The 18,926-nt window shown below is 41.9% G+C and overlaps 1 protein-coding gene across 1 annotated transcript; it reads right to left on the bottom strand.

Moving 5' to 3' along the window:
- Window positions 1-1,132: 1,132 nt before the first annotated feature.
- atp5pb (ATP synthase peripheral stalk-membrane subunit b) lies at window positions 1,133-18,893 on the bottom strand. The gene is made up of 7 exons (XM_070859034.1): window positions 18,699-18,893; window positions 7,819-7,855; window positions 7,226-7,371; window positions 6,431-6,594; window positions 5,921-6,046; window positions 2,493-2,672; window positions 1,133-1,353 (listed from the first exon to the last, which is right to left on the bottom strand). Exons 1-7 carry the CDS (start codon window positions 18,724-18,726, stop codon window positions 1,282-1,284), a joined length of 753 nt encoding a protein of 250 aa, XP_070715135.1. The 5' UTR covers window positions 18,727-18,893; the 3' UTR covers window positions 1,133-1,281.
- Window positions 18,894-18,926: the final 33 nt, after the last annotated feature.

The raw sequence follows: 18,926 nt of genomic DNA, 5'->3' as shown, positions 1-18,926 counted from the left end.
CAAATGCCAGGGCCACTAAATTTAAACAGGGCAAACCAGCAAAGAAATACAAGTGCAAATAAGAGAGTTGCCAGGGCTGCAGGCTGGACATTTCTGGTCTAAACCTTTCTACATATGTAGCCTCATTTATGTACCAGCTCCTCCTCCAGCTGCTTTTCAAATTATTAATTAAATAACTGTGGATCACAACAGGAAACAAAAGTTAGCTTCTCCCAATCATCCCTGGTAAAATCTATATGCTTCTTGCTCCAGCTACACATTAGTGACAAAAGCAGACCAGTTTTGGAAGATATTTTTGTCTGGATTTTACTGAAGAAATTCTTCTGTATGCTATTTACTGTGCCATGATCTATTCTATATTTCTAATACATGACACTATCCACCTGCTGCTATACTGTCACTCAGTAACATATCCTGCATATGCATGTGGTAAGCTTTTGAATGAACAGAGCAGAGGAGCCACTGAAAAAGGCAAACCAAGATTTTAGTAGCATGATAGGTGGGTTCAGTAACAGACTTCATCACAAAACAGTTGCCACTACCCGTAATTGAGCCTGATATTGTACTTCTGTCAATAAGTGAGACTCAATACAGGTACATGACACAGACATTGTTTGCCAGAGTAAGTTAATAACCTCAAAATTGTTCTTCTTAGAGCAGAGAAGGCTAAGGGAGATTTCATAGAGACGTTTAAAATCATGAAGAGTTTAGACAGAGTAAATATAAACTGTTTCCAATGGCTGAAGGGTCAAAAACCAGAGGGCACAGATTTAAGAACCAGAGTCAATGTGAGAAAAACAAAGTTCATGCAGCAAGTGGTTAGGATTTGGAATGCACTGCCTGATAGAAACAGATTCAATATTAGTCTTCAAAACGGAAGTGGATGAATACTTGAAGGGATATGGGAAAGGAGCGGGGGAGTGGGACTGACTGGAATGCTCATTGAAAGAGCCGACGCAGACTCGATGGGCCGAATGGCCTCCTTCTGTGCTGTACTATTATATAATTCGAAGTGCTTGGTATGAAAAACAATGCAGATTATAAATAGGATAATTACAAATATTCTACAAATAGCATTTTTGAACTCATGAGTTCAGGCAGTTATTAAAAATAAATGAAAGGATATCAAGTGTAGATTTATCAACACTGCATTTTAATGTTTTTCTCTCAGTTTACAAGAACATTTCAGGTCAGTGCAGTTTATTGGGAAATTAGATTATTCTTTTCAAAGTTACACATTACATATTTTGTTTCTATATGGGTAGTAGTTCTGAATCAAGGCTAAACCTTTGCTTGAGCTGCCTTGGCCAGTACTTTGAGGTCAGAGATACATTTGGCAATGCTCTCTTTCTCCTATGAAGAAAAAAGCAAAATATTAGCAGAATCACATCCTTTTAAGCCACTGTATGAACAAAAATACAAAAAATCAACGTAGGAACTGATGATGCAAAGACAAACATTGTGGCATAATGGTGATTAGAGAGATCTCTGCCCATTTTGAGTCAGCCAATCCCAGGCAGTAGGCATGGCATTGGGGGGCGGGGGGGAAAGAGAAGAATGTCTAGGAAAAGGGATAAAACAGTCAGAGCTCCCACTCATCTAGTGACGCCGAGAGCGTGCAGAAATCAAGCGCAGACAGCGGAAAGAGTGTGCGTCAAACCAGTCCCACCCACCCCTTCCCTCAACGACTATCTGTCCCACCTGTGACAGAGTCTGTGATTCTCGTATTGGACTGTTCAGCCACCAAAGAACTCACTTCAGGAGTGGAAGCAAGTCTTCCTCGATTCCAAGAGACTGCCTATGATGATAATGATGACAAATCCTGGACATCTGAATGCCAGATGAACATAATAATGGCTCCCACGTTTCAATTGATGCTCACGGTGCAATTTCCCGTGTGAGTTGCTGTGCATGTACCAGAGGTGTAGAACTGTAGCCTAACATGAGTCTCCACTTCAGGAGAGGTGGGGAAGAGAAAAATCAGACGGAAGATTCGAGGAATGGAAAGAGTACACTACTTTTGACATTTATAAAATTTAAAACTAGCAAAATATTGTAACAGCCAACTAGGGCATAATCTCCCACAATTATTATTTAGTTGCACCTGGTAAACACTAAATAAAAGCTGTCAATTTCAATTGTGTTGCGTGCTTTGACTTATCATCTCATGTATATGCATGCTTTAAATTGTAGAATTATGAAAGAGTAAATATCAAGAACTGGGACATGTGTAGTCCTCTTGTACCTCAGATAGGTTTGGCAACTCTATAATTGATGTACAGCTCGCCCATAGACTCTACAGCTGTCCAGTACCACTTGCACCACTGCACGTTTTTACATACCAACAGTGAAGTTGGTAATTTTGCAACTGTTCAAATGCCTGCAGACATGTTCCTTCTCATCACATTTGTAACACGTTGCTGTTCTAATGTATTAGCAGAAGTTGGTTTGTACAAAAACCCGCATCTCTTTCATCTTATTTCCCTACCTACCTGTTGTGGTGTGATGCTCTGGATTACACTCTTCTCCACCCAGTTAACCATATGTTCTTGTGCAAGCCTTCGCTGTAGATGCTGGAGACCGATTTGGTAATCCAGGCGTTTCTTCACTGCATTGTACACCATGTGCAGTCGTTCACGGTGGTTGGTTTCTAGCATCATTGCAACATTATTCTACAAACAAACAAACACTGTTCAAATGCCTGCAGGCATGTACCTCATCACATTTATTACACAATGCTGTAGTCAATGTTAGAAATTTATAATTTTAAATACATCGTAGCCAGGGTAGTAGTGCTCCATTCTTCATAAATTACTACAGAATTTCCCCCCTGCCCATAATGTTTTTCATCTCTGTTTCCCGCATCATTTTGTACTGGAATAAATGTTGGTTATATCAATACCAATAACTTGGCACAAAAAAACGGAAATGCTTTAAACATTCAGCAGGTCAGTCAGCATCTGAGACTGACATTTCAGGTGTGGACCCTTCATCAGAACTGCAGGATATATTAGAACAAAGGGAAGAAAGTAGGAAGGAAAAACACACAAGGGAAAAATAGAATAACCTGTAAATTGCTTACGTGGAACTCATGAGATGGTTAAATGACAGAATTGATATTAGTACCAGACAATAGAAGAAGTCAAAGAAATGAAAGACATTTATGAGACAGAGAATGCAGGAATATTTTTGGAGCTGGTTGATAAATGGAAACACAAACTACTTTAATGTTATAATTCAGAATAGTGCCCCATTAACTTCAATTTTCTAATTTCTATTCATCTGCAATTCATTAACCTCCTTGCATTTCACATCCAGCTGTAGTTCTTACAAAGAGTTGCAACTGAAATATCACTTGGCCTTTCTCTTCACATTCCAGTCATTTTATTTTTATATCTGCGATCGATTACTTGCCACTTTAATGCTTTTTTGTCACATCTGGTTAAGGGACAAGCAGATGAGACAGCTGGCTGTTAAGTGGTATCTTATAGGACCCTGAAATGAGCCTTCGACCGCATAGCCACAGCATAGAACGCCTATTTCCACCTCCGTAACATTGCCAGTCTCCGCCCTTGCCTCAGCTCATCCGCTGCTGAAGTCCTCATCCATGCCTTTGTTACCTCTCGACTTGACTACTCCAATGCACTCCTGGCTGGCCTTCCACATTCTACCCTACATAAACTAGAAGTGATCCAAAACGCGTCTGCCCACGTCCTCACTCGCACCAAGTCCTGCTCACCCATCACCCCTGTGCTCGCTGACTTACATTGGCTTTCAGCTGAGCAACGCCTCAATTTCAAAATTCTCATCCTTATTTTCAAATCCCTCCATGACCTCGCCCCCTCCCTATCTCTGAAATCTCCTCCAGTCTCCACCCCTACCCCCCACTCCCAAGATGTCTGCGCTCCTCTAATTCTTCCCTCCTGAGCATCCCTGATTATAATTGCTCAACCATTGGTGGCCGTGCCTTCTGTTGCTTAGACCCCAAGCTCTGGACCTCCCTTCCTAAACCTCTCTTTCCTCCTTCAAGACGCTCCTTAAAACCTACCTCTTTGACCAAGCTTTTGGTCACCTGCGCTAATTTCTACTTCTGCGGCCCGGTGTCAAATTTTTTTAATCGCATAATACTCCTGTGAAAGGCCTTGGGACGTTTCATTACATTAAAGGCGCTATATAAATACAATTTGTTGTTATTACTGTAAACTCGTAAGCGGAACATGGATACTCAGAAGGTAAAAATGCTTGCTACATTTAAACAGTTTAAAATGCTCAGTCAGTGTAAACAGAAGGAATCCGTTTAGCAGTTTTTAATAGTCTTATAAAATAGATTTGCCAGATTCTATATTCTGTTGCTTGTGCTGCTGAAGAAACTGGGATTGACGTGCTGTGAAATTCTTGGAGCCCTGATATTAACTGACCTATGATGACAAAATAACATCCAGCCCTTTTCTGCATTATGTCAGTCGACCAAGCAAAGCTTTTTAAGATTTCCTTCGCCAAAAATACCACAAGCTAATTATAGTAGTCCATCACACCTCCTTGTAACGCAAAACGCCATAAAAGCATCTCATTACCCCAGTATAAGCCTTTCATATTTCATGTTGTACCTCCATCTTGAACAAGGCTCAACTTCATGGAATGTTTAGGATCATTTATTTACATGTACAATTTGAACCTGATTAAATAAATAAAACTCATTTCAATTCCACAGCAAGAGAACTATTAATTGTAACAGGAAATGTTACCTCTAATAAAGTCAGGTGCTAAGACTTCATATGAATTATGATCACAGGGTAGTTCACAACTTTTGCAGTTAATTCTACTGCTTTAAACAGCATCTTTATTAGGAACTTTATGCTGAAGAAAACAAGGCACTGCCTATGATAAGTATATATATATCATCATAGGCAGTCCCTTGAAATTGAGGAAGACTTGCTTCCACTCTAAAAGTGAGTTCTTAGGTGATTGAACAGTCCAATACGGGAATCAGTCCCCGTCACAGGTGGGACACATTCCGTGAAGGAAAGGGTGGGGACTCGTTTGCTCCATGCTCCTTCCGCTGCCTGAGCCTGTTTTCTGCATGCTCTCGTATACACGCACACACACACACACACACACACACAAGAAGCTAACTTCCAGTCTCAAACAATGGTCAATAGGTAAGGTTTGTTCGGCTGGCGAGTATGAAGGGAGATGTACTCTGAGATGTGTCGCTTCCAATCACTAAAAAGCGATGATCAGCGAGGAAAGATGTTGTCTCCAAACATCTAGGTACTGCTCAGTAGGGGTGAAGGATAATGACTGCTCAAAGGAAAGGATGGTCGGGGGGGGGGGGGTGCGGGGTGTGTGGAGGAGAAAAGAGAAATTATGTGTATTCGGGGTTTGTTTCCACTTATCTGTGCTCATGGGAAGGAGTGTCACCTTTATTTCCATTTAGATTTCAGCAGTGCTGGCACTGGAAGATCAATGGAAACAGCAGGAGATACTTTGATTATTAAAAAGAAAATCCAGTTTTGAGAATCTGGACTCATTCTGCATCTACCAGTCTGACACACAAAAGTGGGTTTCACGTGTGTATGAAATGACATTAGATCAGTACAGCAGGAAGTTTGTCAAATTGCTCTCAGGATTTCTTGAGTCCCCTGATTTACAATACATCAGAGAATGCATTTTGGCAATTTTGGACCTGATCTAATCTGCAGCATGACCCGCGTAACAAATAAAGACAGAGCTTTAGTGAAATAGGAGAATTAATTAGCAACATCATTCATTTACCAATTTCAAAACCATTGCAAGTAACAAGACTATTACCATAATTACTTTATGCCAATTAAATTAATAGCAATAATTAAAATTGGAGCAGAAAAAGGGTCACAGAAATTTTTCATACAAGGGACCACTAAACAAAATGCATTCGTACCCGCTTTGCATCAAAAAGGTGATGACGACCGTCTATTCTCCACTGTTCTTTTTTCTCTGCTTCAATAGCTTCTGACAGGCTGTTCATGGCCAAGTCTTTTACTTCTTGTGCTTTTTGAACTTTGTCCTGTTATTGTCAAACAAAATAGGCAATATGGAATGCAGCTGAATCATAAATACATCACTGGTATTTTGCGAAAGATTACATATAATCAGAATTTGCACAGAAGATTTCTTAGAGGAACATTAAAAAAGGGATATGTACAAGAAAATTATTTTGAAGGTAGCAATATTTAACCAGTGGCTGCAGTGGTCACTAGCATATCTTTAACCACTATCGTAAATATGCTTATAGAATGCCAGAACACAAAACATGTCCTCTTTTTACACAACTGACAAAGTATTTGATATGCTTCTCTAGATTAAAACATCACATCTGAACAGAATTCAAATTTTGAAAGAAACCCAGTTTTTGTACCAAGCCCAGGCATTAAATCCCATATTACTCTACCTCATTCAATTTGTCAGCAAATGTTGCCACGTCCTTGCCAAACTTTTTGATACCATAGAGGATAACAATGCCAACGGATATAGCTGCAAATGTTTCATGGTTAATGACATAGATTTCCTTTGATAGAAGGTAAGTCAACAGGCCAGTGCCGAACATATAAGGGCCTATGAGGGAGGAAAAAAAAAATATGTACCAAGATTGTCCTAAAATCGTTGTGTTAAAAGTGACCAATGGTAGAAAATTTCCTTCTGGTCATTAATATTCTACAATAACGAGAATACAATTTATCTGTAGAAGTGAATTCAGACTTACTGCTCGACAGACTTGTTTGAAGCTAAAAATGGTGCATTAATTCTGTTTCTATTCAAAGTTGCACATAGAACATGAAGTCCAAAACCCACATTCAGTGCTAGCTTGCACCAATAATAATAGTTGAGCATTTGCAACTCCACAACATTAAATATTACCGCACTTTAGTGTTAAATGACACTTTGGATAAAGTTCTCAGTCAAAACTGCAGGTGATTACTGAATTTGAAAGGAGACCTGTTGTATTAAAACACTTAAAGTACCTCTGTTGCTCATTTATGTAAGAAAACTTTTTCCAAATATAATTTTAGATCAGTGACTTTATAGTTATGATCCAAGAGGAAAATATTCACAAAGACTGTTTTTACAAATGCTAAGCAATGGAAACTAATAACAGTATTTCAATGCACCATAACAAAGGATAAATAAAGCAATCTTGGAAACAGAGGAACTTACTATACAATTTGCAAAGATATTTTGTACTGACCCGTTACTCCAGTCTTGGGATACAAGAACTGAAAGAATTCTTCTGGAAATAGACCATGGCGCACTTTGCCTCCTTGCTCAGGGAGGGGTGGCACTGGCGCTGGAGACTGACGGCTAGTATGAAAAGTCTTGGATACTGGCAACAAACTGGAAAAAGAATCAAGCAACAACGTTGAATAGTTTGCAGAGTTCAGATGGATATTAGCAAATTACCACAGCATAGAAACATTTAAGAACACAATTGTACTTTTATACTTTTGGTCTGAGATATTGAGATAGCTCCTTGGGTGTAGTGACACAATACTTTTGATTTATATAAACCTTGCTCCTTCAGAAAAAAACAGCAGCCTCAACATTTAATCTTTTTTCCAAAATTAGAATAGTACTGCCACTATATAGATTTTGATTATAAAATAAGACATGTGAAAACTGGTATATTGAAATGAGAAATACAAGGAAGTTCACCAATTATAGTATTGCAACTTTTTGCATGGTCACGTCCAATAGATTGCACTGTCTCTTAAAACCGATGCCATTTTGACAAAACCTCAACATTAATATACACTTTACATACAAGAAACACCTGTCACTAACCTGGCACTGATAGGTGCCGATGTCTTCACAGCAGAAGCTGAAAAAAGAATTATACATAAATGCGTAAGACTAGAACAAATTAGTCAGTAAATACATTAAAAAAAAGTTTATCTTCTTTGTTAAAGATACATTTTTTATGGTTCAAAGTGATGGACATGCAACCTCCCCATTTCAGGCACCCAGTTGCAGTATCCTGTACTCCCAAAATCTGAAGATCACTTATAGGGCCCAAGTTTCCACACGATAAAAAACGGGCGCCTCTCCGAGCTGGGCGCCCGTTTTTCGCGCCTAAAACGGTGCCTAAAAAAAAAATTGCGATTCTGGAGCGTTCTGCAGCTCCTTGTCTGCCTGGCGCGGCGCCCAGGGGGGCGGAGCCTACACTCGCGCCGATTTTGTAAGTGGGAGGGGGCGGGTACTATTTAAATTATTTTTTTTCCTGCTGGCAACGCAGCGCGTGCGCGTTGGAGCGTTCGCGCATGCTCAGTGTGAAAAAAACATTGGCACTCGGCCATTTTTGTAGTTCTTTGTAGCTGTTTAATTTTTGAACATTTTTTTAATAAAAGCACATTAGCACTTGCAGCCTTCTCACTGTCTCCTCCCACCCCCGCGGGAAGAACGGGCGCCCTCTCCCCTCCCCCCCCCCCCCCCCCCGGGAAAGAACGGGCGCCTCCTCTCCCTCCCCCCCCCCCCCCCCCCCCCGCGGGAAGAACGGGCGCCTCAGGCTGACTGCAGAATTCTCCGTGCCTGAAGCACTTTCACACAGGTAGGAAGATGGTTTATTTAATCTTTTCTTTGCTTATAAATGTTTATTCAGGTTGGATTTATTTGTATAATATTTGTAGAAGTATAAATAAGGATTTATTGTAGAATTTAATGAGTTCCCTTCGCCCCCCCTCCCCCCCCAACTCGTTCCCTACGCCTAATTTGTAACCTGCGCCTGATTTTTTAATGTGTAGAACAGGTTTTTTCAGTTCTACTAAAATCTTCACTTGCTCCATTCTACTTTAGTTTGGAGTACGTTTTCACTGTGGAAACTTTGAAATCAGGCGTCAGTGGCCGGACACGCCCCCTTTTGAAGAAAAAATTCTGTTCCAAAGTAGAACTGTTCTACCTGACTAGAACTGCAGTAAAAAAAATGTGGAGAATTGCGATTTCTAAGATAGTCCGTTCTCCACCAGTTGCTCCTAAAAATCGGGCGCAAATCATGTGGAAACTTGGGCCCATAGAGTCAGTCTGCCATTTCCAACTATCCTTCTGGAGTCAATGAGATTGCCAACTCAAATATACCAAATGAAGATTTTTTTTTTTGCGAGCTCACACCCATTAGAAACTGTGTCAACATTGCCTAAACTCATTTCACATGGGACCCTCAGAGTCAGCCTTTGCGACCCCAGTGTATTCAAGACCATGTCCCAGGAGGTCCAAAGATAAAGTGTTAATGCAAGTATTTTTTATGGTAAAATATTTCCTCGATGCTTGGGCTTGTCGTTGATTAAATATACTGCTCAGGTAGGGTAACTAAAACACACCTATGGTCTATTCAGTCCCTCATTTAAAATAGAAGCACTACAATACTTAAGATAACCAGAGTTCATAGGACAATGGAGAATATGAACAAATCTTCAGTAATTTGACATTAGAACCCAAAGCTGTAAAAATTTGGAAGTTATCCAAAATAACTTCCAAATGCTGCCAGACCCCATTCCATATGGCTATTCTACACCATCTTCCACTGTAAAATGATATAAAAATATCAAAATACTGATACTACCTCTGAATGAATTAAAGACAGTAACCTCAGTATTCAGAAGCGCATAAACTATTGAAGATGTCATCCAAATTTAACTATAATAAAGTCTTTAAATATATTAATGTTTTGCAAAACTTTGTAGTATTCAAGACAGTATGGACAATACAAGAGATTTTACAATTAAAACCCAAGCAATGGCAAAATACTTGATCATGTGTTTCTAGAAAATATCACCATTATGTTTTATGCAATAGCACATCTAGATGTAGTAAAATAATTAAACATTTACTATCAACTGCTTTAGCAAAGTGGAACGAACTCTCCATAAAATACACTTCAACTCTGGCATTTGGTTTGCTTCTGGATCAATATCCTAATTCCAGGATTCATAGAATCACAGAATGGTTACAGCACAGGAGGCCATTCGGCCCGTCAAGCCTGTGACTGCTCTCTACAAGAGTACCTCAGCTAGTCCCACTCCCCTGCCCTTTCCTCGTAGCCCTGAATTTTTTTCCCCCTTCAGGTACTTATCCAATTCCCTTTTGAAAGCCACGATTGAATCTACCTCCACCACCCTTTCAGGCAGTGCAGTCCAGATCCTAACCATTTGTTGCATAAAAAAGTTTTTCCTCATGTCGCCTTTGGTTCTTTTGCCAATCACCTTAAATCTCTGTCCTCTGGTTCTCGACCCTTACACCAATGGGAACAGTTTCCCTCTATCTACTCCGCCTAGACCCATCATGATTTTGCCGGGAGATCGAGGCCCTGATAAAAGGGCGCAGGGAGTCGGAGGAGCAACACATGCCGGGAGATCGAGGCCGAAGGTAAAACAAAGAAGTAAAAAAAAAAATCGAAGTGTGATGTCACAGCCAAGCGGGTAAGTGATTGCCTGGTGAATTGGTAAGTATTTTATCTTTTTCTTTTCTTATCAGTAGGAAACCCTTGGCATTGTTGCCAAATTAAGTTAATTTAAGGGTTAAGTCATGGCAAGAGAGCCCAGACCTGTGTTATGTTCCTCCTGTGCTATGTAGGAAGTCAGGGACGCTTCCAGTGTCCCTGACAACTACATGTGCAGGAAGTGTATCCAGCTGCAGCTCCTGACAGACCGCATTGCGGCACTGGAGCTGCGCATTGACTCACTCTGGAGCATCCGCGATGCTGAGGATGTCGTGAATAGCACGTTTAGTGAATTGGTCACACCACAGGTAAAGGTTACACAGCCAGATAGGGAATGGGTGACCATAAGGCAGAGCAGTGGAAGAAAGGTATTGCAGTGGTCCCCTGTGGTCATCTCCCTCCAAAACAGATACATCACCTTGGGTATTGTTGGGTGAGATGACTCATCAGGGGAAGGCAGCAGCAGCCAAGTCCATGGCACCAGGGGTGGCTCTGCTGCACAGAAGGGCAGGAAAAAGAGTGGGAGAGCTATAGTGATAGGGGATTCTATTTTAAGGGGGATAGGCGTTTCTGCGGCCACAGACGAGACTCCAGGATGGTATGTTGCCTCCCTGGTATAAGGGTCAAGGATGTCTCGGAGCGGCTGCAGCGCATTCTGGAGAGGGAGGGTGAACAGCCAGCTGTCATGGTACATATAGATACCAACGACATAAGTAAAAAATGGAATGAGGTCCTATAAGCTAATTTAGGGAGCTAGGAGTTAAGTTAAAAAGTAGGACCTCAAATGTAGTAATCTCAGGATTGCTACCAGTGTCACGTGCTAGTCAGAGTAGGAATTGCAGGATAGCTCAGATGAATACGCGGCTTGAGGAATGGTGCAAGGGGGAGGGATTCAAATTCCTTGGACATTGGAACCGGTTCTGGGGAAAGTGGGACCAGTACAAACCGGACGGTCTGTACCTGGGCAGGACCGGAACCGATGTCCTAGGTGGAGTGTTTGCTCGTGCTGTTGGGGAGGGTTTAAACTAAAATGGCAGGGGATGGGAATCTATGCAGGGAGGCAGTAAAAAGGGGGCAAAAGCAAAAGGTAGAAAGGGGAAAAGCAAGAGTGGAGGGCAGAGAAATCAAGGGTAAAAATCAAAAAGGGCCACATTACAACATAATTCTAATAGGACAAAAAGTGTTAAAAAAAACAAGCCTGAAAGTTCTGAGTCTCAATGCGAGGAGCATTCGTAATAAGGTGATTGAATTGACTGCGCAGATAGCTGTTAATGGATATGATGTAATTGGGATTATGGAGCCATGGCTCCAAGGTGACCAAGGCTGGGAACTCAACATCCAGGGGTATTCAATATTCAAGAAGGACAGACAGGAATGAAAAGGAGATGGGGTAGCGTTACTGGTTAAAGAGATTAACGCAATAGTAAGGAAGGACATTAGCGTGGATGATGTGGAATCTATATGGGTAGAGCTGCGAAACACCAAAGGGCAGAAAACATTAGTGGGAGTTGTGTACAGACCACCAAACAGTAGTAGAGAGGCTGGGGATGGCATCAAACAGGAAATTAGGGATGTGTGCAATAAGGGTACAGCAGTTATCATGGGTGACTTTAATCTACATATTGATTGGGCTAATCAAACTTGTAGCAATACTGTGGAGGAGGATTTCCTGGAGTGTATAAGGGACGGTTTTCTAGACCAATATATCGAGGAACCAACTAGAGAGCAGGCCATGCTAGACTGGATCTTGTGTAACAAGAAGGATTAATTTGCAATCTAGTTGTGCGGGGCCCCTTGGGGAGGAGTGACCATAATATGGTAGAATTCTTTATTAAGACGGAGAGTGACACAGTTAATTCAGAGACTAGGGTCCTGAACTTAAAGAAAGGAAACTTCAACGGTATGAGACGTGAATTGGCTAGGATAGAATGGAGAATGATACTTAAAGGGTTGACTGTGGATAGGCAATGGCAGATATTTAAATATCACATGGATGAACTACAACAATTGTACATCCCTGTGTGGCGTAAGAATAAAAAAGGGAAGGTGGCTCAACCGTGGCTAACAAAGGAAATTAGGGAAAGTGTTGTCCAAGGAAGAGGCATATAAATTGGCCAGAAAAAGCAGCAAACCTGAGGACTGGGAGAAATTTAGAATTCAGCAGAGGAGGACTAAGGGTTTAATTAGGAGGGGGGGAAATAGAGTATGAGAGTAAGCTTGCAGGGAACATAAAAACTGACTGCAAAAGCTTCTACAGATATGTGAAGAGAAAAAGACTAATGGTCCCTTGCAGTCAGAGTCAGTTGAATTCATAATGGGGAACAAGAAAATGGCAGACCAATTGAACAAATACTTTGGTTCCGTCTTCACTAAGGAAGACACGAATAACCTCCCGATGTTACTAGGGGATCGAGGATCTAGCGAGAAGGGGGAACTGAGGGAAATCCTTATTAGTCAGGAAATGGTGTTATGGAAACTGAAGGGACTGAAGGCTGATAAATCCCCAGGGCCCGATAGTCTGCATCCCAGAGTATTTAAGGAAGTGGCCCTAGAAATAGTATATGCATTGGTGATCATTTTCCAACATTCCATGGACTCTGGTTCAGTTCCTATAGATTGGAAGGTAGCTAATGTAACTCCACTTTTTAAAAAAGGAGGGAGAGAGAAAACAGGGAATTATAGACTGGTTAGCCTGACATCGGTGTTGGGGAAAATACTAGAATCAATTACTAAAGATGTAATAGCAGTGCATTTGGAAAGCAGTGACAGGATTGGTCCAAGTCAGCATGGATTTATGAAAGGGAAATCATGCTTGACAAATTTTCTTGAATTTTTTGAGGATGTAGGTTAGGTGAATGGGCAAATGCATGGCAGATGCAGTATAATGTGGATAAGTGTGAGGTTATCCTAGTAGAGTGGATAAGGGAGAACCAGTGGATGTGGTGTATTTGGACTTTCAAAAGGTTTTTGACAAGGTCCCCCACAGGTGATTAGTGTGCAAAATTAAGGCACATGGTATTTAGTATTGGGGGTAATGTATTGACGTGGATAGAGAACTGGTTGGCAGACAGGAAACTAAGAGTGGGAATAAACGGGTCCTTTTCAGAATGGCAGGCAGTGACTAGTGGGGTGCCACAGGGTTCAGTGCTGGGACCCCAGCTATTTACAATATACATTAGTGATTTAGACGAAGGAATTGAATGTAATATCATCAAGTTTGCAGATGACACTAAGCTGGGTGGCAGTGCGAGCTGCGAGGGGGGGGGGACTTGGACAGGTTAGGTGAATGGGCAAATGCATGGCAGATGCAGTATAATGTGGATAAACGTGAAGTTATCCACTTTGGTGACAAAAACAGGAAGGCAGATTATCTGAATGGTGACAGATTAGTAAAAGGGGAGGTGCAACGAGACCTGGGTGTCATGGTACATCAGTCATTGAAGGTAGGCATGCAGGTACAGCAGGCAGCAAAGAAAGCAAATGGCATGCTGGCCTTCATAGCGAGGGAATTTGAATATAGGAGTAGGGAGGTCTTACTGCAGTTGTACAGGGCCTTAGTGAGACCACACCTTGAGTATTGTGTGCAGTATTGGTCTCCTAATCTGAGGAAGAACATTCTTGCTATTGAGGGAGTGCAGCGAAAGTTCACCAGACTGATTCCCGGGATGGCAGGACTGGCATATGAAGAAAGACTGGATCGACTAGGCTTATATTTACTGGAATTTAGAAGAATGAGAGGGGATCTCATAAAAACATATAAAATTCTGACGGGATTGGACAGGTTAGATGCAGGAAGAATGTTCCCGATGTTGGGGAAGTCCAGAACCAGCGGTCACAATCTAAGGATAAGGGATAAACCATTTAGGACCGAGATGAGGAGAAACTTCTTCACTCAGAGAATTGTGAACCTGTGGAATTCTCTACCACAGAAAGTTGTTGAGGCCAGTTCGTTAGATATATTCAAAAGGGAGTTAGATGTGGCCCTCACGGCTAAAGGAATCAACGGGTATGGAGAGAAAGGAGGAATGGGGTACTGAAGTTGCATGATCAGCCATGATTATATTGAATGGTGGTGCAGGCTCAAAGGGCCGAATGGCCTACTCCTGCACCTATTTTCTATGTTTCTATGAACACCTCTACCAAATCTCCTCTCAACCTTCTCTGCTCCAAGGAGACCACCAGCTTCTCTAGTCTATCCACAATCTCACAAATCCAGGGACCCCAGGTAGGATTGGGATGGCTTTTAACTATTATTTAAATACTGTAATTAGGATTTAACCGTCTTCTCCTTTAGTATATGAAAACTTGTTTCATTACCGTATAGTAATGACAGTACAATATCAACAGCGTACAATCCAACAAGAATTTAAACTTGCTTCCTTGTTTTGGCTTTAAAGTCCAAGATGTATATAGCACTTCATCAGCTTCTGCACACACTCATTAACAAGCAAGCAATGCATTAGTGAGAAACGATATTGGCTAAGAAGATCTAGCTGTTGAATCAGTTTGGGTGGAGATAAGGAATAATAAGGGGAAAAAGTCACTGGTGGGCATAGTCTATAGGCCCCCTAACAGTAATACACAGTTGGACGGAGTATAAATCAAGAAATAATGGAGGCTTGTAATAAAGGAACGGTAATAATCATGGGCGATTTTAACTTTCATATTGATTGGACAATGCAAATTGGCCGGGGCAGCCTTGAGGAAGAGTTCATAGCGTGTATCCAGGATAATTTCCTTGAACAGTACATTGCGGAACCAACCAAGGAGCAGGCTCTTATAGAGCTGGTACTGTGTAATTAGACAGGATTAATAAATGATCTCATAGTAAAGGATCCTCTCAGAATGAGTGACCATAACATGGTTGAATTTCAAATTTGGTTGGAGGGTAAGAAAGTTGGTTCTCAAACCAGGGTCCTAAGCTTAAATAAAGAAGACTACAAAGGTATGAGGGCAGAGTTGGCTAAAGTGGACTGGGAAAATAGATTAAAGTTATGGATGGTTGATGAGCAGTGGCAGACATTTAAGGCGATATTCCATCACTCGCAACATAAATATAGCACAATGAGAAGGAAAGACTAAGAGAAGGGATAACCATCCGTGGCTAACTAAGGAAATAAGGGAGGTTATCAAATTGAAAACAAGGACATACAATGTGGCCAAGACTAGTGGGAGGCCAGAGGATTAGGAAACTTTTAAAAGCCAACAAAGGACAACTAAAAAAATGATGGAGAGGGAAGATAGATTATGAGAGTAAACTAGCACAAAATATAAAAACAGATAGTAGGAGTTTCTACAGATACATAAAAAGGGAAAGAGTAGCTAAAGTAAATGTTGCTCCCCTAGAGGATGAGACTGGGGAAATAATAATAGAGAACAGGGAAATGGCAGAGATGTGAGATGTTGAACAAATATTTTTGTATCGGTCTTCACGGTAGAAGACACTAAAAACATCCCAATAGTGGATAATCAAGGGGGCTATAGGGAGGGAGGAACTTAATACAATCACTATCACTAATGAAGTAGTACTCAGCAAAATAATAGGACGAAGGGCGGACAAGTACCCTGGACCTGTTGGCTTACATCCTAGGGTCTTAAAAGAGGTGGCTGCAGAGATAGTGGATGCATTGGATATATTCAAGAGGGAGTTAGATATGGCCCTTACAGCTCAGGGGGTCACGGGGTATGGAGAGAACGCAGGAAAGGAATACTGAAGGAATGATCAGCCATGATCTTATTGAATGGTGGTGCAGGCTCGAAGGGCCGAATGGCCTACTCCTGCACCTATTTTCTATGTTTCTATTGGTTGTAATCTACCAAAATTCCCTGGATTCTGGGGCGGTCCCAGCGGATTGGAAAACCGCAAATGTAACGCCCCTATTTAAAAAAGGAGGCAGACAAAAACCAGGAAACTATAGACCAGTTAGCCTCACATCTGTCGTTGGGAAAATGCTAAGAATCAAGCAGAACCAGCATGGTTTTATGAAAGGGAAATCATGTTTGACAAATTTGCTGGAGTCCTTTGAGGATGTAATGAGCAAGGTGGATAACGTGGATACCAGTGGATGTGGTGTATTTAGATTTCCAGAAGGCGTTCGATAAGGTGCCACATAAAAGGTTACTGCACAAGATAAAAGTTCATAAGGTTGGGGGTAATATATTAGCATGGATAGAGGATTGGTTAACTAACAGAAAAGAGAGTCGGGATACATGGGTCATTTTCCGATTGGCAAACAGTAACTAGTGGGGTGCCGCAGGCTCAACTATTTGCAATCTATATTAATGACTTGGATGAAGGGACAGAGTGTAATGTAACCAAGTTTGCTGATGATACAAAATGGGTGGGAAATCAAACTGTGAAAAGGGCACAAAAAATCTGCAGAGGGATATAGACAGGCTAAGTGAGTGGCAAAAATCTGTCAGATGGAGTATAATGTGGGAAAATGTGAGGTTATCTACTTTGGCAGAAAAAAATTGAAAAACAAATTACAATTTAAATGGAGAAAAATTGCAAATTGCTGCAGTACAGAGGGACCTGGGGGTCCTTGAGCATGAAACACAAAAAGTGAGTATGCAGATAACATCAAGTGATCAGGTTATTACAAGGGGATAGAGTATAAAAGCAGAGAAGTCCTGCTACAACTGTACAGGGTATTGGTAAGGCAACACCTAGAGTACTGCATACAGTTTTGGTCTCTGTATTTAAGGAAGGATATACTTGCATTGGAGGCTGTTCATAGAAGGTTCACTAGGTTGATTCCAGAGATGAGGGGGTTGACTTATGAAGTTAGGTTGGACCTATACTCATTCAAGTTCAGAAGAATGAGAGGTGATCTTATTGAAACATGTAAGATAACAAGGGGGCCCAACAAGGTGGATGCAGAAAGGATATTTCCACTCATGGGGAAACTAAAACTAGGGGACATAGTCTCAGAATAAGGGGCTGCCCATTTAAAACTGAGATGAGGATGAATTTCTTCTCTGAGGGTTGTAAATCTGTGGAATTCTCTGCCCTAGAGAGCTGTGAAGGCTGGGTCATTGAATATATTTAAGGGGGAGTTAGACAGATTTTTGAGCGATAAGGGAGTAAAAGGTTATGGGGAGCGGGCAGGGAAGTGGAACTGAGTCCATGATCAGATCAGCCGTGATATTGAATGGTGGAGGTGGCCTAATCCTGCTCCTATTTCTTATGTTCAATCCTACCCAGGATCCTTGGATTTGAGAGATTGAATCCTGGAATTAGAATATGGATCCAGAAGTAAACCCAATGTTGCAGACTGGCGCAATCCAAGATCCAGGATTACGTGCTGAGGGACGCACTTAAAATTGGCGCAGCCGCCGCAAAGGCACGGTGGGGAAGGGCCACAGTTTAAAGCCCTTCTGCCACGGTAAACCCGGGGGCAGGAATCAGTACAAAACTCCCCTCGGGCCGTACTTGTAACTTCTTTTTTGTGTACATGGAGCACCACGATCTGTAAACACCTATGTAGTGCCATGTACAATGCAAGGTCTGTTTCGTAATGCACGTTGAAAAGAAAAAATGTAAATGTACTGTCACCCATTCCATGTACTGTATAGTGACACATGTAATGTAATTTGTCGAATGTACTACAATGTATCCCGTATTGTACCAAATTGTACTTGAAATGAAAAGCAGGGAAATGTATCGAACGGAACTGCCGTCAGCACCCAAATGTAGTGTATGGGATTGCTGACCGCAGCTAAATGTACTGAACTGCTTTTGAATGTACTGTACAAATTTTTATATGAATAAAGTAGATTTTGAAATTTAAAAAAAGTAAACCCAATGTCAAGAGTTGAAAGTGAACTGAAGCGAGAATGAGGGAAGGGCAGTGGACTAAGTGGTTAGCTCTTTCTTCCGTGCTGTAAGATTGTGATTCTATTTCTGTCATTAAGTGCGGCTAACTTCGGTATAAAAACAACATTCACTTCACTGCATTTGATGCAGCAGCCTTGTGACCTTAAAGCTGGGCGCCGCACTGTATAACTTTGCCTGGAGGACATGAGCATCCAGGCCTCGGCGCTGAGGATCCCTTCACCCGCCCGGTTAGGAAGCGGAGTATTGCCGGCCAGTGTTGTCGCAGCCGGACCAGAGGCGGGCGAGCCGGCACCTGGTGAACCAGGGCCCTGCGAGCGGCGACGGCTGCGCTCCCGCTCTCCCCGCGGCCTTGTCTGACCCGAGCACCGGCTCCCGCACACTTTTCTCGCTTACCCGAGGCCAGCGCGACGCGGGACAGCATGTTCTCAGCTCCTTTTTAAAAAATATATATATATTAGTTGTCCGGTCGTGTAATGGAATGGAGCAGAAAGGAGAGTAAAGATCGGCAACGGCGGCGTTCTTGTTCGCCTCCCTCTCCTTCTCTGGCGCCGACCTCTAGCCCAAAATGGCGACCATCAGGCCGCGGGAGCGTCGGGTAACCGTCAGCTGGGGCGCACGCAG

The sequence above is a fragment of the Pristiophorus japonicus genome, chromosome 17 (genome assembly GCF_044704955.1).
Source record: "Pristiophorus japonicus isolate sPriJap1 chromosome 17, sPriJap1.hap1, whole genome shotgun sequence".
Lineage (NCBI taxonomy): Eukaryota > Metazoa > Chordata > Chondrichthyes > Pristiophoridae > Pristiophorus > Pristiophorus japonicus.
The sequence above is the reverse complement of the archived record's forward strand: the minus strand, read 5'-3'. Positions and strand labels throughout refer to the sequence as shown.

What these genes read in the sequence shown, in the direction of transcription:
- atp5pb (XM_070859034.1), bottom strand. Translation starts at nt 18,726, where the DNA reads ATGCTGTCCCGCGTCGCGCTGGCCTCGG. An exon ending in TCCCAAGACTGGAGTAACGG is followed by an intron (nt 6,595 to 7,225) that starts GTCAGTACAAAA and finishes CCTCCCTCATAG; the next exon opens with GCCCTTATATGTTCGGCACT. An exon ending in ACCTTTTTGATGCAAAGCGG is followed by an intron (nt 2,673 to 5,920) that starts GTACGAATGCAT and finishes GTTTGTTTGTAG; the next exon opens with AATAATGTTGCAATGATGCT.